This window comes from Mirounga leonina, unplaced genomic scaffold (genome assembly GCF_011800145.1).
Source record: "Mirounga leonina isolate KUSES-001 unplaced genomic scaffold, KU_Mleo_1.0 Mir_199, whole genome shotgun sequence".
NCBI classification, from domain to species: domain Eukaryota; kingdom Metazoa; phylum Chordata; class Mammalia; order Carnivora; family Phocidae; genus Mirounga; species Mirounga leonina.
The window spans coordinates 4,304,096-4,330,990 of NW_023270498.1; the positions used below are offsets into that span (position 1 = coordinate 4,304,096).

Consider the following 26,895-nt stretch of genomic DNA (forward strand, 5'->3'; position numbering starts at 1 on the left):
GTGTGTGAGTCTGTGTGTGAGCATGTATCGGTGTGTGAGTCTGTGTGTGTGTCCGTGTGTGTCTGTGGGGGGGGGTGTCTTTGTGTGTGTGTGTGTGAGTCTGTGTGTGAGCATGTATCGGTGTGTGGGTCTGTGTGTGTGTCCGTGTGTGTCTGTGGGGGGGTGTCTTTGTGTGTGTGTGTGTGAGTCTGTGTGTGAGCATGTATCAGTGCGTGTGGGAGTGTGTGTGAGTGTGAGAGTCTGTGTCTCTGAGTGTGTATCAGTGCATGCATGTGCACTTGGCCAAGCCACCAAATGCAATTCCCTACTCTTGCTTCCCTTTCTGTCACTTCTCCATAATTCTCCGCATTTCAGTTGGGCTGGTGTCTGGCAAGGGCTTCCTCTTTCCCTGCATTCCTATATTTCACTCCCCGCCCTGGTTCCTCTTCTGGGCTGTTACAATTCGGGCAGGAGGATGTGGACACCCAGTTACAATATGACACATGCCGCCGTGTCACAATCGTGCTCTGGGCCCTGCCTCCTGGCGGCATCTGGATGGGGCAGCAGGAGGATGAGGGTAGGTGGAGCGGGGACAGAATGCAGAAGTTGGGGCCTCTGGAAACCCGAGAGCTGGCCATAGCTGGGACGGTTTTCCTCAGAAGCCTGGAGTTTCCCATCTGCGGCCTGATTCCAGATGGGCGCGAGACCCGCAGGGCCGCGGGGCGCCGCGGGGGGGTGGCCGTCCGCTTTGGGCCTCAGCCCAGGGCTGTGAGCCTCCTCTGCCCCAGACCACTCTGCTGGCCCCCAGCTTTCCTATTTCTGTCTGTGGGGTGTGGGGTGTGGGGAGAGCGTCCTCGGCGTCTCCTCGGCCAGACCCCCCCTCCCCGTCCTGACACCTGACCCCCGTCCCCACCATGGGACCCTCTGGGCAGGGGCCTCGGACCTCATCCCAGCTTCCAGAGGCCTCTGAGTCCCGCCCCTCATCCCCCTCTGCAGCCCCAGCGTCCGAGCGGCAGGGAGGACCACCCGCCACACACACGGCCTCCTCTGTGCTGATCGCCCCAGGGATCTCCCTCTTCCCCACTGCTCATTGTGATTGCTGCCCTTCGGGGAAGCCGGGCCCTGCGGCACTTGTCTGGCCCCGCTCTCCCCGAGAACGAGGACTTCCTCTCATCCCGTGCTGCCCGGACGCGGGGCTGGGGTTTCGTGTGCGGTGCCTGAAGTATAAACCACTCCTCGAAGGCTGTGTGGTGCGCCTCGGCCAAGGGGCCTCGTTTCGTAAACTGACGGACGGCTAGAATGGGGGGTTGGCAAACGTCGGCTCTGTGTCTCCCACCTGAGACAAAATTCTCATCCCGGTCACGTACGCTTTTTTCGGCTTTCCATTCGGAAAGCTCATGGACGACATGCAGCCAGCTGCTGGGGCCAGGCGGCCTTAACGTTGACCTTGCTTGTTTGGCATCGACAGGATTCTAGATGGAGGAAGGGCTGCCCTGGTCCTTCTCCCATGCTTCCCAGTAAAGTGTTGAATCATAAAATGACAGAGACAGGGGAAAAGGAAGAGAAGAACCTCCCTCGTTTCAAAGAAACGGCGCTGAAGTGAAGGACAGGACTTTTTGAGCTTCTCGAATCCTGAAAAGTGCTGACATCTACCAGGAAAAAAAAAGCGTGATATTTGAAGGTTCTTCCCAAGAGATGTGCAGTTTTGACTGAGGTGCCGGGCAGTGGGAGGCTGCTGAGTAATGAGTGAGTCCCAGTCGGAGGCTGTGGGGCCGTCAGCAGAGGGGCTGGTACTGCGGGTGGGCACCTCTGCTCGGGGGCTGCCCTGCCCTTCCACCCTCCAGATGTGTGGGGACAGGACGGGCATTGGGTTCCAGTGTCACATGGGAGGGGACTGAGTCCTGCTGAGGCTGTGAGGGTCTCTCAAACCCCAGAGCCTCTCAGAGGGAGAAGGAGGGCGCGGGCAGGTCCTTCCCTAAACCCCCGTTCCGTCATCCCATTTGGTGGTCCGAGCCCCATCCCAGAGCTTCCTCGTGAGTGTTGACAAAACACCATATGCTTAGCAGTTATGAAGCCTAGAGAGAAGTTTGGAAATCATGAGAGAGAGATCAAGAAGGGGAAGAAGGAGGGGGCTGTGTTAAGGAATCCCTTAGGAGCATTTCAAGGTGAGCAGTTCGTTAACGCTAGTTACTAAAGAGCTTAAAGTAGCCATATGTCCCCACAGCCTCGGTATCAGCTGGGGACAGGGGAGTCCTGCCATGGGCCACAGTTCCTTCCCCAGAAATCTCTACAGGGATGCTTAGCTTGCCATTTAACGGGAGGGAGCAGGAGTTTTGTGGCTTCCCAGCACAGTGGGGGCCCGAGTCTGATGCCTGGGCTCCTGTCTGCAGCCCGCTCACTGGGCTGGGGCGGTGAAGGTGCCCCCGGGAATGCGGGGCTCATCTGGTGCTCAGAGCTAGGGGACTCCTGTCTCCCCATCCCGCATTGTTGTCTTGAATGTAAAAGTCACTGTGAGTGGCAGGCTCTCTAGCTTCGAGCCTCTTTTCCTGAGCTGCCTTTGTGAAATACGTGTGCAGGAAGAGTGATCCTGTGCCTTTACACGTGCACAGGCATGCACACACACGCCTGTGCGCCCCAGCGCCCAGGCCAGATGCACCCCACCCCCACCCCGCAGGCTTCAGTCCCGGCCACCGCTCCCACCCTCGGCCCTGTCTTCCTCTGTGCATGACGCAGGTGTCTTGCACTTCCTGCTCTTTCCCGCCCACATCCCCAAACCCCGGTTCACTGGCTGAGCTGGTGCCTGCGAAGTATGCTTCTGGGGCAGAGAACAGGAAGAAACGGGAAAGGCAGGAATGGGGGCCTCGTGGCCCCTGCAGCTTGGGAAAGCATCCGCAGGCCTGCTGAGCGCCCCAGCGGCCTCAGAGGATGAGCAGGGTCAACCTCCCTCAAGGATCGGTGCCCATGTGAAGCCAGAGAGCCCACTCCTGCCCCTCTGGGCTCAGGGCCCCTGGGGCCAGTGCCCGAGCCGTTCTTCCTGACCCTGCTCGGCCTTTGCTGAGTCACCTTCTGCTTGGAATGCTGGCAGGGACCCCTCAGAGCTTCTGGAAGGGAGGGACAGCAGGGGAGCCACCCTCTGTGTGTCCTGGGGGAGATTACTTTATCTGCGGCCTCCCCGAAGCCGGGCCTGGGCTCCTGGAATCTTTGGGGCTTGACACGGTGCCAACTGTGGGGAAGGGAGGGAATGTGTTTGCCGAGCCCGGACGAGCTGTGTCCGCTCCGCCCTTGAGCCCGGAGGCCGGCGACAGGGTCGGCTTTGTCATCCTCAGCCCTTCCCGGGTTTCCATCGGGAGCCCCGAGCCCTGCGCCCCGCCCCCCACGCATTCCAGGCCCGCTCGGCCCCACACTCGCAGGTGTAACAGCGGGTTGCAAGATTTCCTCTCCTCTTCCGAGCCGCGTTTTGCCACACTCCCTTCCCCCGGGCGGCGAGGGTTCAGCCTGTTGTTTGAGTGCGAATGTGCCCGCGGGAAAACCACATCGGAAACACGTGTGCAGCGACCTCGGCGGGAGCTCATGCGCACACAGCAGACGGGGGCCTGGCTTCGCGGCCCACGCGGCAGACGCCCAGGCGGCTGGCGAGCTGCGCGACGCGCGTCCCTTGCTGTCGGGGTTGGGGGTGAGCCCTGCCCTGTGCGCAGGTGGAGCACGGGGCTGTCCCTGTCCTTGCAGGGCCTGCTGGCCAGGTGGCCCTGCGCCCATGGACACACCCGGGCGGCCGCCCCTGCCCATTGGCACGGTCGCTTTGCAGAATGTCCCTCCCTGACTGTGTGGGCCCCTGTGCCCCAGCATAGACGTCCCTCCCTGGGATGAGATGTGCAATGGAGGAGGACATGCACGTTGTCGCTTCTGCCCAGGGCCTCATACCGGCTCGTCCTCCCTTGGCGCCGGCCGGGACCTCGCGTTGTCTTGCACTGTTTCTCCAGCCAACTTCATTTCCCCAGGCCTGATTCGGTGCCTGAAAATGTTCCTTCTTGCTTTTTAAAGCTTGGATTAAGCTCTGTCGCTCTGTTTTTATTATTTATTTTAGTAGTATTTCCCGTGTTCTCCCCCGCATGATTTCTTTAGATGTACAGCCGTTGGAGGTGAATTTCTGAAAATCTCACCTTGCTACTTTTGTACACTCGTGATCTTTAGCACAGGCAAATGTTACTTTTACCCCCCCACACACACACACAAAGGTAATTTTTCATTAAAAAAATGAAAGAGCAGAAAGGACATAACAGTCAGAAACTAAGCCTCACCCTGTTCTTTAATCTATGGGATGTCTCACCCCCAAGTTGTGATGACCTGTGTCTTGGGGGGTGTTGGTGACAGGAGGCCACAGATGGCACCAAATGACCACAAATGACTTTCAAGGATAACCCCATAGATAGAATCATCGTTTTTGAGCCTGCTGTTTTCTTACTTGTACCCTTCAGAAGGAAACTCTTCTTCACGTACTGTTCTTTCCTTTCTAAATTACAGGTCTGCGCATCAGAGCTTTTGTTCTGCCCCTTAGTTCACCGTGAGGCATGACAGGTGTATTAATAAAACATAAACAAAAATAGGATAGGTGCCCACCTGTGCTACATCGAGAGAGAGAGGGAGAGAGAGAGAGGTTCAGGACCGGGTTTTCGTCCATTCCCTGGGCTCTCAGTCAGCTTTGCGCCCTGTCTGCTCTGGAAGGCAGATCTGACAGTTGGGAGTTTAAAGTAAAGCAAAGTTGACTTTAGACATCTTTGTCAAGGCCCAGTTCAAGCAACCAAAATTGTCCCACGACCTTGGCAGTTTGCCTGAAACACCATCTGCATAATTCTCAAATGGAGAGGAGCACCAAGCAGGAGTATTCGGGGCCAGAGGGAAGCCTGCATGGACCCAGGGAGTCATGGTGCCAACAGCAGTTTCCCTGAGGACATGTGTCTTTGCTTGTCACAGCCAGTGATCCCACAAAGCATTCTCTCTGTTTTTTCTCCCATTTAGAAAACTCGGTTAGTGTTAGTGGGTTGTAGCTGATCCCATAGGGCCTGAAGTCTTCGTTGACAAGATGGGTGTTTACCTGCCTGTGCTTTTCCACGAAGAAAAAAAGCTTCAGCATGCCGAAGGCCTGAGTCTTCACATAAACCTGACGAGGATAGATATGATTATTCTCACTTGGCGGGGCAGGAAACTGAGGCTCAGTGTAGGTGGCCCTGGCCCGCTCAGTCCACACAGCTGATGGGAGGTAGAGCCGAATGCCAAACACACCTCTGACCCAAAACCTGCTCTGCACCCCACTATCCAGAAGCTGCACCTGCCTTCCCGTAAGGGGACGAGACACAGGCCAGGGCACACATTCAAACGGAAAGCCAGTCCATGTGTGCTCAGTGTATACAAACTGCAGTCAAGTCCAGCCCTGAGCAGAAACCAGCAAGAGCGATTCTCCCTGTTCCTAATTAGCTCCAAATGCACCCAGTTTCTTGGGAGCCTCACTCTCCACCGACGCAGGAAATTAAAGTGCTTTCTGCCGCATATTTTGCAACTTCGCATTGGATGTGAATGAACTTCTGAAAATGTTCAGATCTGATAGTTGTCTTCAGAAAGTAGTAGTAAAGGCTGTTGACTCAGCAGTTCTATCCTGAACACCGTGCATGTTCTAGGCAATGTGCGGGAGGAGAGGAATGGGGGAAGAGGGAAGCCAATACATGTAGCCTCTTCATCTGAGCTCAGAATTGGGTTCCGGACCACATCAAGTCCAGAACTGGGCATGTGCCCCAAGGATTCTGGGCTGGAGCTGGCCTGAGAGAGAGCCAGCTTTGAGGTGGGCATCACAAGGATGGGAGGGGGGAGGGGTGACATCCAGCCCTGTGGAGGGTGGAGATGGACAGGGCTCCAGGAGGGGACCACGTTCCTATGGTGGTGGAGGCATAGTTAGGAAATAATTACCTGCACAGCTGAATGAAACTTGCAGGGCATCCACAAGTAAGGTGCAGTTGGTGAGTTTGCTTTTTCTTACATTTTTCCATAAGGCTCATGCACTTGATTATCTGAGCGGCATGGCCTGCTGAGAGAGTTACCATCCTTAGGGACCAGTCCTGGAGGGACTCAGACCCAGGTCTTGGGATTTGGGGCTCACAGTAACAGTGCCGGCCAGTGAGAACTTTGGGAGTGGATGTGGGCTGACGAAGGCAGCCTTTGGCAGGACCATCTTAGGGCAGCGGGCAAGATCGACGAAGGGGAGCCCGAAGGCAAGGTCCACAGGATGCATCTCCACCAGCGTGCTGGGGCGGGGGGGCCAGGAAGCACTGGCAGGATGTGGCGCAGGCCAAGGCAGCCTCGGCTGGGTGGTGCTGCTGGGAAGTGATGTGACTGGGAAGCAGGAAGCTTGAGAAGCTCTGCAGGATCAGAGGTGGGCTGTGGGAGTCCAGGGTGCAGGGGGGACCCGTGTGCGTTCGAGCTCCGGGAATCCAGATAGGAGCGCCATTGGCACAGCTGGGATGGAGGAAGGATAGCTGGGTCTGCAAAAAGATCTTGAGGTCAGATTTGGGGGAGCTGGGTTGTGACAGAGCCCAGGTGAGTTCCCACAGCCAGGAAGCCTTGGCATACATTCACTGCCTCTTTTTACAAACATTTTGTGCGCCCCTCGGGGCGTGGCATTCGGTTGGGGCCATGCAGGGTGCAGGGCTGAGTGAGACCATAACCTGCATGCCAGGGAGGTGGGGAAAGGAGGTGGGATGAAAAGCTCAGTGTGTCCTGGAAGGAGCAGCTTAGGTCCGACTCGGTTTAGGTATGAGACCTCACACCAGCACTCCCCGGCTCTGCGTCTGTGGGTCAGACTTCAAATTTGTCTGTAGTTCAGCCTTCTCTTTAGTAACACTGGAACATCAGTGCCTCCCTGAAATGAGCCATCAGGAGACATTAGCTAGCACTCTCTTTCCTGGGCAGAACCCAGAGCTCCCCAACGTCGAGGGTGGGCTAAGAACAAATATCCATCCCAGGAATGTGTAGGTATGGAAGAATTCCACGAGAATCCGGATTTGCAGGTTAACTCATTCCGTAGCCGGAGTGCAGCCATGGTGTTTTGGCTCTGGCGAGGGTCACCTGTCCTGTCCTTGGCCTCTCTTTACCATCCCAATCGGGGGACCCTGTCGCTGGTGCACGGGCAGGGTTAGGCTGCCAGTCGTGAAATGCCAGATCTGTAAGCCTTGCAAAGGTCACTGCAGACCGTACTAACTCAAGTTAATAGGACACTAATGATCTGACCATGCCCAACAGGCTAATATGATTTGAAGAATATGTATAAAAGTCAGACCCCAGCGTATTTCTAACTTCTCCTAAATACGAATCTATACATGTTGACTCTCCCCAGAAAATCGTCAGTGTCCTTTGACTTGAAAGTGGAACAGACTTCCTCCTCCTGTTTTGAAAATCTCAGGTCTGTTTTCATGTCTCCCTAAGGTGACAACAGCATGAGAGATTCACATGCACGACCGAATGCAAACTGACAAGTGCGGTTTGTGGGCATTTCATCTGTTTTCCAGAATGTTCGTCAAGGTAGCAGTCTGAATAGAACTTAGAATCTGAGCCATCGACAGCATTTTCTTTGAAAATATTCGCGACAGTGTGGCAAATAAAAATTCCTACCAAATGAACTAAATTTGGTCTTGAGAAGAAGAATGCATTTCATGACATTCAGAAAACTTCAGATACTTTGAATCTTTTTCTGTCTGTACCCTTCTGAAAACAATGGGCTAAAATTTGGGGTGGGATTTACTAAAGAACAGAACACACGCCTGAAAGCCCCTCATGGAAACATCACTTCCCTGCTCCCACAGGTCGGGGTCTAGCCCCAGCGAGAGGAGCTGCTTTGCTTCGAGTCTTAGGCTTACAGGCAGGATTGTGCTAAGGGACAGGACAGGTCTTCACCTGCAAACCTCTCCGCACATGAGTGAGAAGAAGGGTTTTGTGGCCCACCTGAGGTCTCACCAGAAGTATGTGAGCCCCGTCAGACCATGTGAGCCCCCGACCAGCTGTCTCAGGGAGAGACAGGGACTTGTGAGACACTGTGCATGCTCACCCTGTGTCCCAGAGGGCCCAGATGAGCTGGGGTGGGGATAGCTGCATGGAGGGCAGAGCCAGTGGGGACATGCTTGCTAAATTGCTGGTGGCCAAATCATTTCATCTTGTGGGGGACTATTGGTAAATGCGCCGTGGCCCCCGTGTGTGGGTGAGCGTGTGTGTGCTTGCACACCTAAGTGTGTATGTGTGTGCGTAGCTGGACTAACACCCCTCCTGACACCTTTCAAGCACCATGATAGGGAAAACACAGCTCTTCATAGGCCCTTCCTGCACGGGAGGATGTGTGTCCAGAACTAACACGTTACACACGAATGTAACGTGTTAGTTAGATAGGGTCTCAGATTTGCACCTTTCCATGGTAACCACCAGGAGGACAAACTGCAGGACTTCCTTGGAACCCCAGTCCCCTCCCTGGTAAGCTGGTGATAGTTCCTGCCTCGTGGGACCATGGTGAAGACCGAGGCAGCTTCTGGAAGGTTCTTTGCAAGTACCTGGCATTTGCAAACTCCCTGTGAATGACTTCCATGAGGGATAGACCAGACAGGAAGGACTGGACAGGGCAGGATAGAACTGGACCGGACAGGACCTGACGAGACAGAACCAGTCAGGACAGGACCAGATAGAATAGGATGGAATAGGACCAGACCAGACAGGACAAGACAGAACCGGACAGACCTGGACAGGACATGACCACGGCACTGGACAGGACAGAAGCAGAACTAGACAGGATAGGACCAGACACGACAGGACAGGACCAGATGAAAGCAGACAGGACAGAAATAGACAGAACTGGACAGGATAGGACCGGACAGGTTAGGATGGCATAGGATTAGACAGAACTGGACAGGACCTGACAGGATAGGATAGGTCCAGAAAGAACCAGACAGGACAGAAGCAGACAAAACTGGACAGAACAGGATAGGGTGAACTTCGTGTTTTCCTGTTGTGCATAATTACTGTCCAGAGGAATGTCATGTTCTTCTTCCGGACTGAGAAGTTGGTTGTGCACGAACATGTGTGGTGCGTGACCAAGAGTGAATTCCTATCGGCTCAGCTTTCTTAGGGGGAAGTAGAACAACTCTATGGCTATAGCCGTGTTTGGTTTTTTAAGCTTTTTGTCCATTTTAGGGAATCAAAGATGAAGGACAAAACTCAAAAAGTTTGAATTACAGTAGGCAAGGAATGGATTCTCTTGAAAACGATGAACATTTAATGTCTAATGAGGTACCGTGATGGTGTTCTGTATTTCAGGGCTTACACTTGGATGACCCGAGCCCTATGCAAGTCTACATTTTCCACCATCAGGCAGTTTGTATTTAGCGTACCTTTCAAATCCCTTTGCTCCTGTACCCGTAATTTACTAGTGGCCGTGAACACCTCTCGTCACCGTGCTCATCATGATGCACACAAGGTGTGGCCTGTGGAGCTGAGGGGACACCCAGGGCCATCTGAGCAGCATCTCAGGGTATGTGGCAGTGTCTGATTAAAAATTCAGAGTCTTAGATCATGTATTGTAATGCCCCCATTTTTAAAAGATAAGACATGCCTTTTCTCCCATCATCTGAGATGGGCGCACTCTCATGCACGGAGAGACTGGGGATGGAGCTCAGTGCAAAGGTCACTGTAAAATTGGCATCGTTTCGCTGGCCGGCTGCCGACCTTGAGCACAGGTACACCTGGGCAAGCCGCCGCTGACCTGCCTGTTTGATGGGACACATGATAGTGACCGTCTCTGTTAGATTCAGACTGTTTGTTGGGAAATAATTAAGGTGGTCACTTCAACGAACAGCTTTGCCCATTATCCCAATATTCTAATAAATACTTCCTGGGAAAACCAGGATGGTCTGTGGTCAGATAAATTTGGAAGCTAGAACAGTTTCAGCAAGGTCAGTGGGTCTGTTTCCTGCAGGACACCGTGGGGTCTTTCCTCTGCTAATTCAGTGGGTGATCCAACAAGTTTAATTCAGCAGTTGCGCTGTGATCGCAACTCCAATAGACGTTGGGATGCCACCGTTGGAGAGAAAACCGTGTGTGTGTGCGCACACGTCTGCATCGTGCTCCATGTGTGCACATGGGTGGTACCTACTAAGCCTTCAGACATAGACATATGGTGGGAAGCTCTGACCTATAAAGACAAAACAAGAACTTGAAGATTTGAGGCCCTGATAACATATATGAAAGCAGCTGATAAGGAATACCCACAGAAATTGATAGCTCTTTTTGAGGTGGGGGAAAACACTAATTTTCCCCACTCAGTGGGTCATGTGAACATTTCTAATTTTCTATGAACACTTTCTACGAGATGTTGAAAAGGTGAATGAAGAACGTTTGCTATGCATTCAGCCCGGTAAGAAACACACGGCTTTTGTGAAGATACGTGCTGTCCTGGGACAACCTCTGCCTCGATGCTCAGATCTGGGGGCCGTGTGTACCACTTCTGCTGAAAAGTTCCTCATAGTTCTAGAATGTGTTCTTGGTTACGACCCCCAAGGTGCTTAGCACAGCAGGGGTAGTAGATAATATGCCAGGAGCTCAGACCTCTGGATGTCACAGTCCTGTTTCTGAGCATCACAGGGTTACCTTTCAGTTGCCTGTATGAAGGCTGAGAGTAGCTGATTAGTAGCTAACTAATGATTTTGAGCAGTAATACTTCTTTTTTAAAAACAGTAACCTTTCTTTTAAACATTTACTGTGTCTCATGAACACTATCAAAAGCCAGCTTTCTTTTCTCCTTCTTTATTGCAGTTGTATATGGGGCCGATGGCTTTAGGGATTTTCATGCACTAATTCCCAAATCTTTCTCTCGTAAGTATATGCCTTGCTTCTAGAAAACAGAAACATGTATTCATTTTATACTCAATTTCCATAGTGTAAATGCATGATTCTCCATCACCCACCTTCATACTTGAAAAAATGAGGTAAATATTGCCCATCCTGTTCATTACACATCTACCATCTGGGGTATCACTGATGTAATAAAGCGTGTATGTAACATTTCAGACCATTGGAAGATTAGACAGTGGAACATGCCTTTTGGTGGAGTAATAGGGGTAGAAGTAACACTAGCATTGAATTGTCACTCTATTAATGTTGGCGAACCAGTTCTGCCATTAATGTGAGGAGTATCTCCCTTCGAGTGAGTAGGATGATAAAATGGCCAGACTTCCTGTCACCATGAAACAGACCAACGTGCGTGCATGATGAATTTTACAAATTTGTGGGACAGGAGGAAGAGACAGACTCTCCCTCTGTTGCTCTGAAGTATTAATTTCAGAACCGAGAAGAGAAACATCGCAGGGCTTTGGGACCGTTAGTCTGCGGTGCGGTTCCTCGCTGCCCAAGCAGACAAACTGAGTGCTGTGTGTGCTCAGGACAGTCCTGATCTGAGCTGTTAAACCAAAAGCAGATGTTAATTTCATTTTTAGGTATTGAGAGATGATAAGCCATAGACAGATCAGGGCAGCACCTTTGAAGGAATATTTTAAGGAATGGAGTGTGCTTTTTAAAATGCTTTAAAATATTTAAAGGAGCACAAATGGTCATCCCCTTAGGACCAAAGCCTTCAGAGCCTGCATTAGTAAATTCTCTCCTGTTGTAAAGCAACCTCAGCAAACAGGGCGTGCTTGTTAATACTGTAACAGTCATTGATCCAGCACAATCCGAAAGGTGTCAGTAATGGTAAAGGTAAGATTCTGACATCCTAGTCATCAAAACTCTGCTACCTAAAGGATATAGCAACAACCCAGACTGGAAGTTGACTACTTTCCCAGGTTATAAAAGTTATCGAGATCTTTCTCTTACCAATCTTCCTTTGATTCAACTTGAAAACAATAGCTTGAGATTTATTTCTGGGAGAGATGGATGTATGTGTATGTATTTATACGTGTGTGTATATATATATATAGAGAGAGAGAGAGAGATGTATGTGCACTCCTATGATTATATAAAACGTGGAGGTGCTGGGACAGAGACGTCAAGTTAATTTTGAGATGAACAGTCACACTGCTGAAAAGTTGAGAAGTCAAACGCACCGAAGAGTAAGAAAAGATGGTCTGAGATGTTTTCACTAAGTCTGAGGGAGGTCTAGGGGCAAGCATACTGTGATGTGCTCATATAAAGATCCATGCTACCTGCAGATTTTATAAGATGGATGATGCATGTTTTGATATGTGCTTGTCTGTACATTTACGCAAATGATTCACAAGGTACTGGTAACTCTCTCTTTCCTCCCCTCCCCCTCCCATGTCCCCAGACTGTAAATATCCTCCTCCTCCCCCGCACAGATGGCTGATGACCTGGAGGACTTCCCCACCCCAACAGCAACCCAGCTGTTCTGGGCCAACATCGCCACCTGGTGGGCAGGGTGGAGAATTGCCCCACTCGCCTGACCTCACCTCTTTGTTTTCCTTCTTGAAAATTAAAAATACATAACCTGTTTGACCCCCGCTACCTTCTCTATCCCAGTTTGTGTTCCCAGTAACCTGAGGAAAATGTAAATGTGCTTGTAAATCATTCCTTTGTCAGACCCCTCTGTCCCTGACTTCATTTCATTTAAAGGCCTAAAGTAGCAAATAAGGATAAAAATGTGTCTAATCATGCATCTTGACAAGAAAAATACCCCCACATTTTATTGGGGTTTGGGGGGGAGGTTGTTGCTGTTGGCTGCGGAGCCCAACACGGGTCTTGAACTCACGGCCCTGAGACCATGACCTAAGCCAAAATCAAGAGTCGCACAGCTAATGGACTAAACCACCCAAGCGTCCCCAAACACCTATGTTTTAAATGATAAAACTTAGAATAAGTGGTTTTATTAGCTTAACAATGCTTAAAAGTTCCCCCAAATCTCTTTTAGAGCAGCACAAAAACATCTACACATTTCCTCTTCATCTCAAATTTTAATTACGCTCATTCAAGATCTCTTGTAAATATTTCCGTTCCCTCTGCATTTTGCTTGCTGGTCACCGGTTGCAGGAATATTTCCGCCTCCCATTTTTTTGTTCATTTAAAAAATGGAGCACTTGAGACTCATGTGGCCTAAACTCAGACTACAGGGACGACTTCAGAATGTCTTCTCCATGGAAAAGCACAGTGTGAGGACCAAACATTTACCTTACCAGTAAATAGGAAGACGCATTCCAGAAGGGCAAGGAAAACAGGGAGGAAACACAACCCATTTGTCAGGTGGGGACTGGCAGGGCACGTTGTATCTACGCATTAACACATTTTAATCATTCATGAGTACGTGCAGTGCTGGGCAGCATGCAGAGGCCTCCTGGCCCCGCTGACCCTGAGTTCCCTGGATTCTCCAGACTGTTCGGTGCTGAACTTGTGTATGAGCTGAGGTCCACCTTGCCTTGAGGGTCTTGGGTCTCTCTTAGGTCTGCTGTGTTACTAATAACGTAGAAGGCCTCTAAACTATGTAACAATAATATTTTAATTTTCCCTAATGTAAGACAGCATCTGAGAAGGAAAGTAGCTTTGACTCCAGATTTGAAGGCATTCCCTCGTAATATAAGCCACGTTTATTAAACAATAAAATCGGGCCCCTGTCCGCGTGCTCTCGGGAAGAGCTACAGGGTTAGGCCTGAGCCAGAGCGTTCTGGGGTAAAGAAGTGCGTGAGTCTTACCTCATGTTCTATATTTAATCAGTTCAGTTCAGTGCCATGCTGAGTTCGACACTTTCCTAAGGGAGGGGGCGGGATGGAGTCGCAAAATATTTATAAGTATAATCCCCACATCGACGGAGAGTCTAGTGTTTCACTGACACCACAATGCGCCTAAGCAGTCAGCTCCAAGAAAACGGGGCGGAGGCGAGGTTTAGGAGTCCGGGGAAGGGACGGCCAGTCAACACGAGCCCCCGTTAGCTCAGAGACATCACCCGAGGGGCGGACTAAAGTACAGTAAACACAGACGAGGGGAGCCCCTCTGCTTCATGGAAGTGCCTGGTCGGGTCGACCTGTGTCATTCAAGGGACACCAGTGATGAGGACTCGTCCTGCTCCGTTTGACTTTTCTCAAGGGAGCAGGGTAGGAACCTGGCACCCTCCCTCGGCTGGGCTCCAGGCCAACAGGTGGACAGCTTCAATCAATGCCAGTCATCTGTCCTGCGAACTCTTCGTTAGGCGGAGCAACCACTGGAGACTTTGACGTCTGCGGGGTTGGGAAATTCAAAAATAATGGGCCCACAGACTCAGCAGTCAGGCCTCCCGACTCCTCCATCACTCCTGTACATGGAGATGCAGGAGGAGGTGATCCACCCAAGTGTCGCCTCTGCTCCATGAGCTAGAGGCCGCCTGCCCGGCCGCAGAAGGAGCCCACCACCCGGGCGCCACCTCTGAGCCGCGCGGTGCCCGGGCCGCCCAGGCTGCCCGCTCTCCTGTGGCTTCGGCGTCTCGGCCCCGCTAGTTGTTTCTCTGAGCTGCTCCAGCCCCGTGGACGCCCCCAGTGTGTTCAGCCCCCACAGACTTCCTTCCTTCTGACCCCTTCAGGCTGGGCGTGTCCTTTTAACGGAGGCACACGGCCGGGCCCGGGGAAGGGACTCCAGATCTCACCCCGGGCAGGACCCCGAGGCTGCATCTTCTGTTTCTTCTTTTCCAGCCGCATCACTAATTGAGCCCAAAGCCCCAAAACCTTTTTCACACTTAGACAAGTGGGGCCGACACCTCCCCCCCTCCTGAGTTTGTGTTTTTATAAAAGGTGTTTTTTAACTTAAGGGGACTTGACGTTTATGTCCCTTAGATCACAGTTTTGGAGACTGGTGTGTTTGTGACTTATTACGATAGGTTCGTACCCTGAACCCCTGGAAATAATAACCCTTGGCCTGTGTTCTCCTTGTAGCCAGAGGGGACACCCCGTTTTCAGGGACGCCCTCTTCGGAGGGCAGGAGCCCGTCCGTCTCTTCTGTGTGGCCAGCACCCACTTTGCATTTGTCCACAGAGATAGGAATGCTTTAGGGAGCCTGCTGGAGATTCTCGCTCTCCCTCTGCGCCTCCCACCACTCTCTCTCCAAAAAATAAGTCTTTAAAAAACAGAAAGATAGGAATGCGTTTTGCCCATAGTTAGGGAACTGTCACTCGTGCTTGGCTCTGGTGTGCCCGTGGGGACAGTGTTGCCCCTGTGATCTCCCGGCCCCTCCCTGTCATCCTTTCTCCCTCGGTCCCTGCAGACCTTTCCTGTCCTAACGTGGCCTGGAATCTGTCCCCGAGAGGCTGCCAAGCTCCCAGCCCTAAAACTCTCTGCATCCGCCACCTGGCTCCAACCTGGAACGTGGGTGGCGTCTGCTTCCAAGGGCCCCCGTCGCGCTCCCGTCAGTCACGGTCGCCCGACCTGGCCCTCCGGTGGCCTGGGGCGTTGTCTGCGCTCTTTCCTTCAGAGACCCACAGCATTACGGCACCCCGAATCCCAGTCTGTGAGCTTTGCCCCTCCGGCATGGCCCAGCTCGACCTCAACCTGTACCTGGGGTCCGCAGAATCGTGGGGTCGCTTCTCACAGGCTCTCATGCCTTTTGAGCCTCCTGTTTTGGTTCTGTCACAGTTCTCGACTATCACATGACGTCATGGTAACGAGAAAGCCGGATTATGATGGGACTCGGGTCTGGTTTGAGGACTTCCGTGCTCCCTAAGGTGACACGTGGGCCGTGCCGCCCCCCAGGCCACCCTCACCTCCTTCCTGCCACACTGCAGGTAGCCTGCTGTCACCCATGTCACCCGGGAGTTCACCCCGCTGCTTCCCGCTCTCCTGCCCACCGCCAGGAAGGCCCACACGTCCCCAACAAGGCAGCCCCACAGCACACCGCAGGGTGATGGCCATGTCTGTCTGCCTTAACCACGTGCAACAAGTGATGGTTTCTGGCGAGGGTCGGTTCTCTCCACGTCCGCACACCTCTCCACAGGGGCGCGGACCTACACCCCTTGTCTCAGCGCCACTGGCTGAAGAGCTCGCCACGCCAACAGCCATGTGCCCCGCCGTGCTCTGGAACGCCCCAGTCTCGTTTGAGAAAAAAAACAAGCCGCCAGTCGGATGGTTACAAATAATCCCAGGTGAAGGCGTTCAGGAGTCTTTGAAACTTGACGGTCATGTTTCCAGAGCCTTCTAGCGCAGAGCCCAGGGATAATGAGACCCTAGAGAATGAGCTTGCACCTGGAAAGGTACAGGGCGTGACTGGGAAGAGGGATTCTAGAGAGCTCCGAGGTCAGAAAGCCTGACGGCACCCCCACCGCCTGGCCTGCCCGTGTCCTGCACTCCCCATGTCAGTGGGACTTGGTCCCTTTCTCTGGCAGCTGGGAGAGGTCAGCAGGGGGCCCCTCTGGGGCGCTCCAGGGTGTCTGGTCTTCGGAATCTAGTAGGAAAGCACGGGTGGGGACTCCCTCTTTCTGGATGTAACATAGGGACCGGATGAGAGGAGATACTCCCTCCTGGGCTCTGGCCCCTGTTCCAACTCACTGTCCCATTTATTTATTTATTTTCCTCCCCAGAGAGCTAATGGGAAAATCTTGGCGGGTCAGCAGCTAGGAATGTGGGTGCTAGAGCCAGGCTGTGTGACCTTCCCACGTCATTCAACCTCTCTGTGCCTGAGCGTCTTCAACTGTGAAACAGGATGACAGCATGACCTCCCTCAGCAGGTCCCTGCGAGAGCTAAATACCCCAGAGCAAATAAAGTGCTGTGTGCCTAGCACAGAGTCAGGGTCGCAGATGTCATGGGGGTCGGGGGGCCCTTCCACGGACAGCTCTGTGGGGAATGTGCAGGCCCCGTGCTAAGCTGACTCCTCATCATCTATCACTGAGTCCCCGCAGCGCCCCTGGCCGGCCACCGCGGATCCTTTCAGCCTTGACAGATGTGAAAACCAAGGCACAGAGAAGGTGTGTGACTTTGCTCCCGAGATCTCAGCGCTCGGAAGGAGTGGAGCTGACGTGCCCAGCCATGAATGTCAACTTCAGAGTCTGGGCTCTCGACTTTTATAATCAAAGCGTTGCATAAAATGACCCTGGGGGGTTACTAACTAGGTTGATTATTTAAAACCGTGGTCTCAGACAAGCCTGTACGTCGGAATGCCCTGGAGGGTCTCATGACAACACAGGCACTGGGTCCACCCCCAGAGCTTCTAGCCCAGCGCATCTGGGGCAGACGGGAGAATTTGCTCTTCTGACAAGTTCTCAGTTGACGATGATGCTGCTGGTCCAAGGGCAAAGCCTGGAAACCCACTGATTGAAAATGTCGGTCAGAGATTTCATAGTCAGAACTACTATCTATGTCACTGTTTCTTGTACTTGGCAAAATTCGCCTCCCCGCCCTTCTTAATCCCTGAGGCCATGATAGAAGTGATAGCTTTCAGGGTCGTTGTAGTTTGTCCTACTGATTATGGGGTGGGACTCATCAGTTCATCGCCAGGCTGTGTTTCAGAATGATGCACACGGAATGTCTCTGATTTTCTTTGCCAACAAAAATATGCAAATGGCAGAAATAACTGCCCTCAGTGTGACTTTAGCGGAATCAGGAATGCAGAGCGAACAGAAGCCGGTGTGTTCCTTAACATCAGCTCTTCTCCCTCACGCGTGGGGCCGGCCCCTCAAGAAGCTAACGAGATCTGTCACCTCCACAAACTCTGCCCATCCACCCTTCAGCAGCTCGAGACCCTGTAGGAAATCGTGGCTCCACTCCAGGGCTCAGGCTCTGTTATCCTGAGGCACTAAAAAGGAATTAGGAGGATCCTGTACCAAAGAAACAAACAGAACTCTTGCAGAAACCCTTCGGGAGTCCGTGGCCAGAAACGGGAACACGTGCTTTTGCTGAGCTTTGTCCCAGTGTGTATTAACCCATGAAACAGGGACAGGGCGCCTCACGAGGAGGAGGAGTTTTTCAGGCTTGATGACCCCTTAGCAGGGATGCTGCCCCAGGCGGGAGGCACCACGCGTGGTCGGTAATCACCTGCCGGCCCAGCCCCGCTTGGCTCCCTGGCACTTGCCGCCGGAGCCCAGCTCGGGGCCACCGTCCCCGGTGGTACAAGCCGCTGAGAACCTTCTCTGCTTCGATGTGCTGTCTTTTTGCTGCTGTGTCGTTTTGGTTTTTTTTTTTTTTTTTTTTTTTTGCAATGACACTGAGTGGCCCCTATATTGTGTCTTTCAGCCAGTAATGTTAAAGTAGAGGCTCAGAGTGATGAAGAGAATGCGCGTGCCTGTGAGCTGAATGGGGAAGAATGTGCGGAGGATTTACGAGTGCTTGATGCCGCGGGAGAGAAAATGAATGGCTCCCACAGTGGCCAAGGCAACAGAGCTCTGTCGGGAACCGGAGGCATTCGACTTCCTAACGGCAAACTAAAGTGTGATGTCTGTGGGATAATTTGCATCGGCCCCAATGTGCTCATGGTCCACAAGAGAAGCCACACTGGTAAGGCCTGGCGCAGTTCCTCCTTTGGTGGCCTGGAAAGGTCCGCGGGGTGTAGCGGGATGAGAATAATACCCTGGCTCGCAGCATTGGCTCCAGGTCGTAGCAGGGGGTAGCCTTGTTCTTGCCGATCAGCATCGAGAGGGGCTTCTAAACACGCACCAGTTCAAACCTAGACTTAAAGCCGTCAGACAGGGACCATTCACAGCCTCTCCAGTCCTGCCAAGGGCCCCAGGGCCTCGCCGCCCGCTAACGAGCAGGGCTGTGTGGTTAGGGCACCTGTAACTCCAACCCCCCTCCCAGCCAAACACAAGACGAAACCAAACAAAAAGAGAGCGAGCCGCTGACGTGCACTCCTCCTCCAGGTTTCCCCTGAGAAACCATGAGTAAAATGTGCCTTTTTGAAATCCAGCCTGCCAGAGCTCAGTTTTTAGAAACGTGAGTGAGCAGTGGAAAAGCAGTAAAATCCAGTGTGTCACCGAGTCCAGCTCAGTTTTCAGGCGGCTTCCCCGCCAACAGGTGAGCCTCAGAACAAGACTGCTGATGGCTGCTTAGTTTCCATCTCACACGGGCACAGAATTTCCCATCAGAGCCTCTGCCTGTTGGAGGCTCTGGAAGCCTCAGAGAAGGAGGTAGCCTGCGTCCAAACAGGAAGGGGCGAGAACAGCGTAGCATCCCACGGCTGTGTCCAAGCTCAGGAGGTGTTCTCACGTCAGGGGTGGGGGGAATAGTTCTGCCCCTCCATGTGCTCGGCCGTGGCAAAGGATCAGCCCCATACTCTCCCACCAGGACTGTGGGATCACCTCGAATGGCCCCCGACAGTCTTCGAGACATGAATGGGGCCCCATAGTACCTGTTAACCGTACGCAGGAGGTGTCCTCCGAATTGAAGAGAAACCTGACTCTTTTGCCCTAAAGGTGTGCAAAATGCAATAAAGTCACCACCTATAGTTGTCACTGAAAGTTTAAATGTACAATGCAGGAACCCCGAGTCGTGGCTGCCTAGGGGCTGGTTATCAGTGGGTCACCACGGAACCAGCATCTGCCACCGCCCTCCGCAAGGGGATTTAAAACAAACAAACAAACAAACAAACAAACAAAACAGCTGAAATGTTTACTCTGGAGGCACAAAGGTTTTTATCAGATAACTTAGGGAAGTAGGAAGAAGGCTTGAAAATCACAGCCTCGTGTGACTCTCACCCAGGGCCAAACAAATCCAGTGATCATCAGAAATTAAGCAGGAATTCAGAAAAATCATTGAGCGAAACAGCTAGCTTGTCAGGACACGCAGGCCTCAGTGGAGTTGTGATTTTTGACATCTGATTCGGGGCAGTCTCCTAAATGATATCTTCCATTTGCAATACATCGGGAGAATCCTAAAAACCTGTTTACTTTCGGTAAACGTGCGTTTTCAATAAAAACGTAACTTGTAAAATTAAGCAAACTTCGCTTTTCCTAATGCGTCCCTTAATCTTCCAATTATCCCGTGAAATAGACCCCTCACATCAAGCCCTAAGTCAAGCTTGCGTGAGAGTAGTCAGGTTCTCCCCTTTTGTAATGACTTGGAAATTAAAGCGAAGGTAAGTTACTTTGTGATAGATGCCTAACAGAAGACGCTGGGACCCGGGTTAATACATTCCTGACGGAGGAGGAATGTATTCCTCACAAATGAATTACTTTCCTTGCTAATTCATGTAAAGCCTGACTGTACTGTGAAAATTAGCTTAAATAAATATTTGATAAATGAATCAAATTCTGGCATACTAAATTGTCAAAACATAATGACTGCCTGCCCCAATAAAAAGAATAATTGCATTTAATGAATAAACCTGCCAAGTATAGATATGCAGAGTAGCCCCCACTGTTTGCTCCCCACTTCTCCCCACAAATCGCGGCTAAGTGCCAAGCACACAGCAACACGCCGATTCTTTCACTTGCAGGACAAGTTTATTCCAGAAATAGGGACATGCAGCCCGTCAATGTTGTGGTTCCTGGCCTGGCTTTTATTAAACAAACCAACCAACCCCTGAAACAGTAAACTCGTGGATTGTCTTCCTGCTGTGTCCCCACTCGCATAAATGTGGAGGGTCGCAGGTGAAGCCAAACGAGGACTGAGTAGGTGGACGATACTAGGGAGGTTTCCATTTCTCTGGGATCTGAGTGGAGTATGTTCGAAAAGGCACGCTTTGCTGACCATCAGTCCCACCCCGAGTTCTCTGAGTTTCCAGTGTTTCTCGAGCAGTTTCTTCTCAACCTCGAAGGCCATCTAAATCACACCAGGGTTTCCCTCGCTGGTACCCAGCAGCTCCCAGGGGCAGGCTGCCCCCTTGCCTCTGCCCAGAGCCCCACCTGGGGAAGGTGCCGTGGGCGCCACTCCGAACTGTGTATTGATCCCACTACTTCCGTCCCTAGTTTTGCCGCTCAGTTTCTTTTCTTTTTCTTTTTTTTTAACTCAAGTGTAAAAGCACTGCTGTCCCCAGCAACACCTCGGGGTCGATGTGAGAATCACAGGGGAGAGTGGTACGAAACAGCCACGCAATGCAGGGGGAAACCCCGCTATGCAAATATGCAGCGGTGTCGTCCTAAGTGATGGGACTTTGAACTATCAAGATCAAGAAAAGTGTCTGAATTATGGTTATTCTGGACAGTCTCGGGCCTCCCCTGTTCCATCATCACCAGCATCAGAGTACAATCTGCTCCGACGTATGGTTGCAGTGGGCCCGAGTTCATTTTTGCAGCTCAGGTACATATTCTGTAATCTGCCTTCTTCTGATATCCCCTCTTAAATGTTATGACGGAGACACCCGTGAAGCCTCTGTTTTGTACCCAAATAAGTTCTTCAGAGGGGCTCAGACCTTCTTACGGAGAGTCCCTCGAGTGGGACATCTGTAGACCCTGAGAGTAAAGACTTAATGTTGAGTTAGTGATGACGATAAAGCCTTCATCCCGCCAAGGAAAAGCGATCCAGCCTCGGCGCGCTTGATGTCACTTAGCCACAAGAAGCAAGCTAGGGACCCAGAGGAGGCAAGCGGTTGATGCTGAGCCTCAGCAGAAGAGCACAGGTAATGGGGGCTGTGTTCTGTCGTCCCGCAGCGGGGCCGTGCCCCCTGTCCTGCTAACGCCTCCAGAGGGAAACCACCTTGAGCCGAGCCCCGGGTTGTCACTTCGGAGAACGCCGTCTTCGGGAGTCTCCAGGTCCCGCGTTACATATTCATGCCAGCACAATCAGAAACAAATAGATTTCCAGGAAAGCTTGCCAGTAGGATTAAGATGCCAGGCACAGCAAGATACACGAGAACCGTTGACTCAAATTAGAAGACAGATTTCACTCTTGACGCAACGGCCGCCTTTCTTCCCTTCCCGCCCTGTCGAGCGGGTGGGGGGCATGGCTTGCCTGCGAGGTCCCACCTGGGTCCGCTGTTGTTACTTCTTCACAGACAACGGCTGCACGGCAGGGTCCGACCTGCGCCCCCCCCCCCCCAGCCCTTCGGATCCCCAGCGCCTCGTCAGCCTGGAGCTAGCTAGCTTTGGGTCACGCCACAACACACCTGTGTCACCAGGCATGTCCTCCACCCTTCCTGTATGCATTTTGGGTGGCGTGAGCTCTCCCGACTGACGACCTTTCCGGAACATTCAGCCGAAGGTCCACTCTGCCAAGATCCATCGCACCCTGCTGATCGCCCTGCACCTGCCCCCAGGGACCAATTACTTCTCTTTTCCCTTGCATCTACGTGGAGTTAAAATATGCACATTCACGCACGTGTGTGTGATGAAGGCCCAGAAGTGTTTCTAACAGATAATGATCTCTCGCAACTGGATGCTCCTGGGGGCCGCCCGGCCATCGACTCTTTGAGATTTAGCTCTGGCTGGTCAGGGTCGCCGTCACCTTCCCACCTGCCTGACTCTTTGCCCAGCCACGTCCGACCCAGATGCAGATTTGGGACAATGCCGAATACGTCCTGGTTGGTATCAGGATCCCTCCAACTGGCCTGTAATTAAATATCACTCTATCCTTATGGCAGCACATCTGTCCGGCCCACTGAAAAATAAAAGTGATGGTAATCACGGCATCCAGGGGCCAGTGTAAACTTCTCCGTTTAAGCCGGTGGAGGTTTGACTAGTCCCAGACACGCTTCTGCTAGTTGCTTTCACTAAGTGCCGCCTTGTTCACCAAAACCACATTAAGCAATTGAGAAAATTGTTAAATATACATTTTCACACATTCTTTTTTCCTAAGAAAAACCCGTTACCGGGAAGTCTGTTGTTTTTGTTTTTGTTTTTGTTTTTGTTTTCATGGTACCTCCACACCAGCGATGGTGGGCACAGAGAGCTCTTCTTAAAAAAAGAAAGAAAGAAAAAAAGAAAGAAAGGGGGGAAAAAAGCAATTGTTCTCAAAAGAGCTTTAGCGTTTATTGAAACCTGACAAGTGTATCATCCTTTCTACACGAGAGCCAAGTAAAACGGTCACTGATGTGGAGTCCAAGACCCGGGACTGCTCAGTGGCGTATTTCTTTCTCACAGATGCCTGTGCATCCCTTTGTTGGATCCCGAAAACAGGGGACGGGTGCTGCTGTGCACATCCAGGGCTCCCCTGCCCTCTTAGCCACCGCTCCAGCCGGAACACCCCTAAAAGAACTCCTAATAACAGCTACATTGCCTCTCTTAAATGATTTGTACTGAAAACACGACCGACCTTCCGTGGAGATAGGCCAGTGATAGTTTTAGTGGTTTCAGGATTTGGGAGAAGGAAAAAGCCAGAAGGCTCCGTGAGCCTCAGGCTGGGACGCCCCACCACGGGGGATCTGGGACTTCTCTCTGGACCATCTGGAGCATCCTTCACAGTTCCTTCTCATTTTATTCAGTCTTTCTCCTTCTCTCTCTCTCTCTCTGAGCCTCACACTCTCTTCTGTCTGTCTCCTTCCTGATTTGCCTGCGTAGGGACAGACAGGTAATGGAGAAGAAATTGAAAGGCAAAATACAGGAAAAATGTAAATGAAAAGAAGTTATTATAACTGTTATAATGAAGTGCCTTTCATTTAAATATAAGAATGTAACGCTGAAATGAACTTGTGATCCTGAAATGCATTTTTAATGAGTTTCCTTTTTATTTTGCTGCTTCAGTGGCATATTTTAAAGACCCTTTGAAAAAAGCCACATTAAAAACCCCACCAAATGCCACAACACGCAAAATTGGATATTGGTTTATTCCAAAACTGCTGATCAGGAAGAGTGGCTCTTCATCACAAAATGTTGCAGTCACTTTATTTAAATGAGTTTGAATTTGCATTGTGATGTGCCATTCTGATTTAGGGGAAAAAAATTAGATTTTCAGATCAAATTGACCCAACCAGTGAAGCGTTAAGGAGCTGGCAGGTTTAGTCTGAAAGCCTCATGTTCTATCAAACCTGCAGCCGGTGGAAGTCACCGGGCCCCGTGGGAAACCAGTTCCTCTCCGGTCCTCCTCTTGTCCCCGCGCCGAGTTCTGTTCTCACCCATCCCTCTCCTCCTCCTCCCAGGGGAGCGGCCTTTCCAGTGCAACCAGTGTGGGGCCTCCTTCACGCAGAAGGGCAACCTGCTCCGGCACATCAAGCTGCACTCTGGGGAGAAGCCCTTCAAGTGCCACCTTTGCAACTACGCGTGCCGCCGGCGGGACGCCCTCACGGGCCACCTGAGGACGCACTCCGGTAGGTCCTCGGGGCGCAGGTGCCGGGCGTCCCGGCCCGGGTTGCGCGTGGCGTGTTGTGTGTGCGCGCATCCGCGGGGGCCCCCCCCCACCCGCCCGCCCCAAGGTCTGGGCCTGATCCCCAGCACAGCCCCCCCTCAATCGGGCCTCCCCACGCACCCGCCCGGGACTGTGGCAGCACTGCCCTGGCCCCCCAGTTCGGACTCCCCCGCGGGGCAGAGGATGTGGGTGGGGGCGCGCGCGCACAAGTCCCGCTTTATGGAGACTCGTTCCAGGGAGACCTCGTCTTCCCGGGGTCCTCAGGTAAGTGGGGCCCTTCTGCAGGATTCTTCCAGCTCTCCTTTCACCCGGCGCGCTGCTAACACCCGGAACATTCCCAGGTGCATTTCCTCACGTTAATGGTCAGGCCGCAAGTATTACTGCTTTAGGCAGGGGACTCCCGGCGCGGTCACTGTCGCTGGCGTAGGTTTTTTTGCAAAGCTGAGAGAGAAGGTGAGCAGGGCCTGCCGCCCTCCGTCCTGACTGGAGACACGCCTGTGCCCCCGGGGACACGCCCCCCTCTCTGCGCCCCAGCCTAACTCGTGCCCGAATCCAGGCAGGCCTCAGCAGACAGGCCACTCTGGGGCTCTTACCAGATTTTAGCAAACGCACGTCGAATAATCCGGAGACTCGGAGCATGATTACCACAAACGCTTGACAGTTCCCAAAATACTCCCAGCCTACGAAGCACACATCCACCTTTGGGTTCAGTCTCTGCCTCCTGAGGAATCTTCCTGGCTATCCCATCAGGGGGCCCCATGGTCTTGCAGGTCAGAGGAACAGAGAGGGGCCCTCTGTCCAGCAGGGATACTTCACCCCTGCCCTCCCAGAGCTCATCATCCAGACCATCGGCTGGTCAGCGACTTCTCTGGAGCAGGGCGCTGTCCGGGGAGGAAGAGACTTCAGACCAGCTCCCCCCGCCCCCCAACATCTCCAGGGCCTCGCTGTCCCCCAGGGGCAGGGATGCTGCGTCTCTGGGAATGCGTGCCTAGCATCAGACTGTCTCCTTCCCAAATGTGATGAGTGTACTTAGTGGCGAGGTCCTAGTGACCTCTCCCTGTGCCTCTTCCTTTGTCACTGAGCATTTACAGAGCACCCAGGGGCCCCTCTCTCTGTGGAGGAGGCTGGTGGGAAGCAGCCAAGTGCCAACATGTTACCAGTGTGCTGACACAGTGTCTGAGGGGCCGGTGGGAGCACAGGGAGGGGACAGCCAGTCTCCAGGGTAGGATGTGAGGCTTCAGGAGAGACTTCCAATAGATGGAGGGGCTTGAGTCCACACCAAAAGGGGAGTTTCTGAGGTTTACCTTCAGAGAAGTTCCACGTGAATGTGTAATCCTGTAAGTGACCCCAGAAGGAGGCGTGGTACGCATTTTAGCCAGTGTTGTGGGGAACATCGTCTTTCTCCCAGAGCAGTGCCTGCAGGAGCTCACGAGGAGGCTAGGGGGGTGGTCACAGGTGCCCTGGGAGTGCCAGTACCCTGTCGGGGTCCAGCCAAGCCATCTCCTCCCCATGCTGATCTCCTTCCTGGTAGTGAACATGGAGGAGACTCCCAAATGCTACCCCTTCCCCCACAGGGGTCCATGCTGACGGCTGGGGAGGGTTTTGCTGCAGGGGACAGGTTGAACAGATGGCTCCCCCAACATGGGAGGATGACAATGAGCATCTTACAGTGTTTACAGTGTGTCAGTAATGAGGAGCATGTGTGTTGCCCCCTAGAAGTGAAGGTGTCTGGGGAACTAAATGCAAGGCTTCAGATATGACCATGATACCGGTGGTGTGCAGAGCCGAACAGGTGATCTGGGACAAAGGAACTTCACACATATCATTCATGCAGGTCAAGTGGGCATCAGCGCACTTGACAACAGGACTGCATCGGGGTTGGTAGGAAGCACAACTCCATGCAGGTGGAAAACACAAAGACTCATCCCTAGGTGACACCAACCACGTCATCGTCAACCCCAGTGACTCTGATTTGCAACAGAAATCTCTCCTGCATATCGGTCCTTAAAACTCAAAGGGATGCCGCTCTCTTTGCTCTCCTACCTATTATGAAGTTTGGAACATCTAATACAGTACTTTTGGTTATTCTGGCCCCATGCCTGCTTATTTCCTTCAAGGTGTGATGATGGTATCCTGCTCCAAGCATGGCCAATGACTTGAGTAATTATATATAAGAGTAGTAGACTCTGCTATGGATGCAGTGATGAGCAAGTAGCTAACACTGTACCATTGACCCAGGGCTGCTGGTGATTCTGGCATCTAAGAGTGCCATTGACACACAACTCTTAGAAAATACCCAAATGGGGCCACTCCCCCCATTCCACGAAAGCCATGATCAGCCTCATAGCTTTCCCTGGCCACTGGTGGTGGCCTGAGGTGCCAAAGACCAACACATTCGTAGTGATATAGGCATAGAATGTGTCCCATACTGATAAGAGGAGGGCTCAAGTGGTCTGGCAAGGTAGGGAAGACATCCCGCTTTGTTCCTCACTGCTTTTTTTCGGAGTTGAGAGCTGAGCCAGAGTCTTTCTTTCCTTCAGAATACTGGGCTGTGATGCAAGGTATACTTTAGTTTGGTTTCTTACTGTGAACATATCTCTTATGTTCCAGAGTTAAAAGCAATCATATAGTTAGAAAAATGGATATTCAGACACCATGCCATATGTACATGAATTTGCTTAAGTGATAGCTTTTCTAGGAAAGGGCATTGACGGGTTATCTATA

At 52.2% G+C, this 26,895-nt stretch overlaps 1 protein-coding gene across 7 annotated transcripts in view; it reads left to right on the forward strand.

Annotated features, from left to right (window-relative positions):
- Window positions 1-26,895, forward strand: part of IKZF1 (IKAROS family zinc finger 1) — a 94,864-nt gene that overhangs the window by 49,070 nt on the left and 18,899 nt on the right. For 4 of the 7 annotated variants that reach the window (XM_035026473.1, XM_035026475.1, XM_035026476.1 and 1 more), the window contains exons 4-5: window positions 18,193-18,453; window positions 23,966-24,133. In XM_035026473.1, the coding sequence (XP_034882364.1) occupies window positions 18,193-18,453; window positions 23,966-24,133 (429 nt within the window). The remainder of the gene's footprint in view (window positions 1-18,192; window positions 18,454-23,965; window positions 24,134-26,895) is intronic. The other 3 variants (XM_035026477.1, XM_035026479.1, XM_035026478.1) reach the window with 1 other exon arrangement.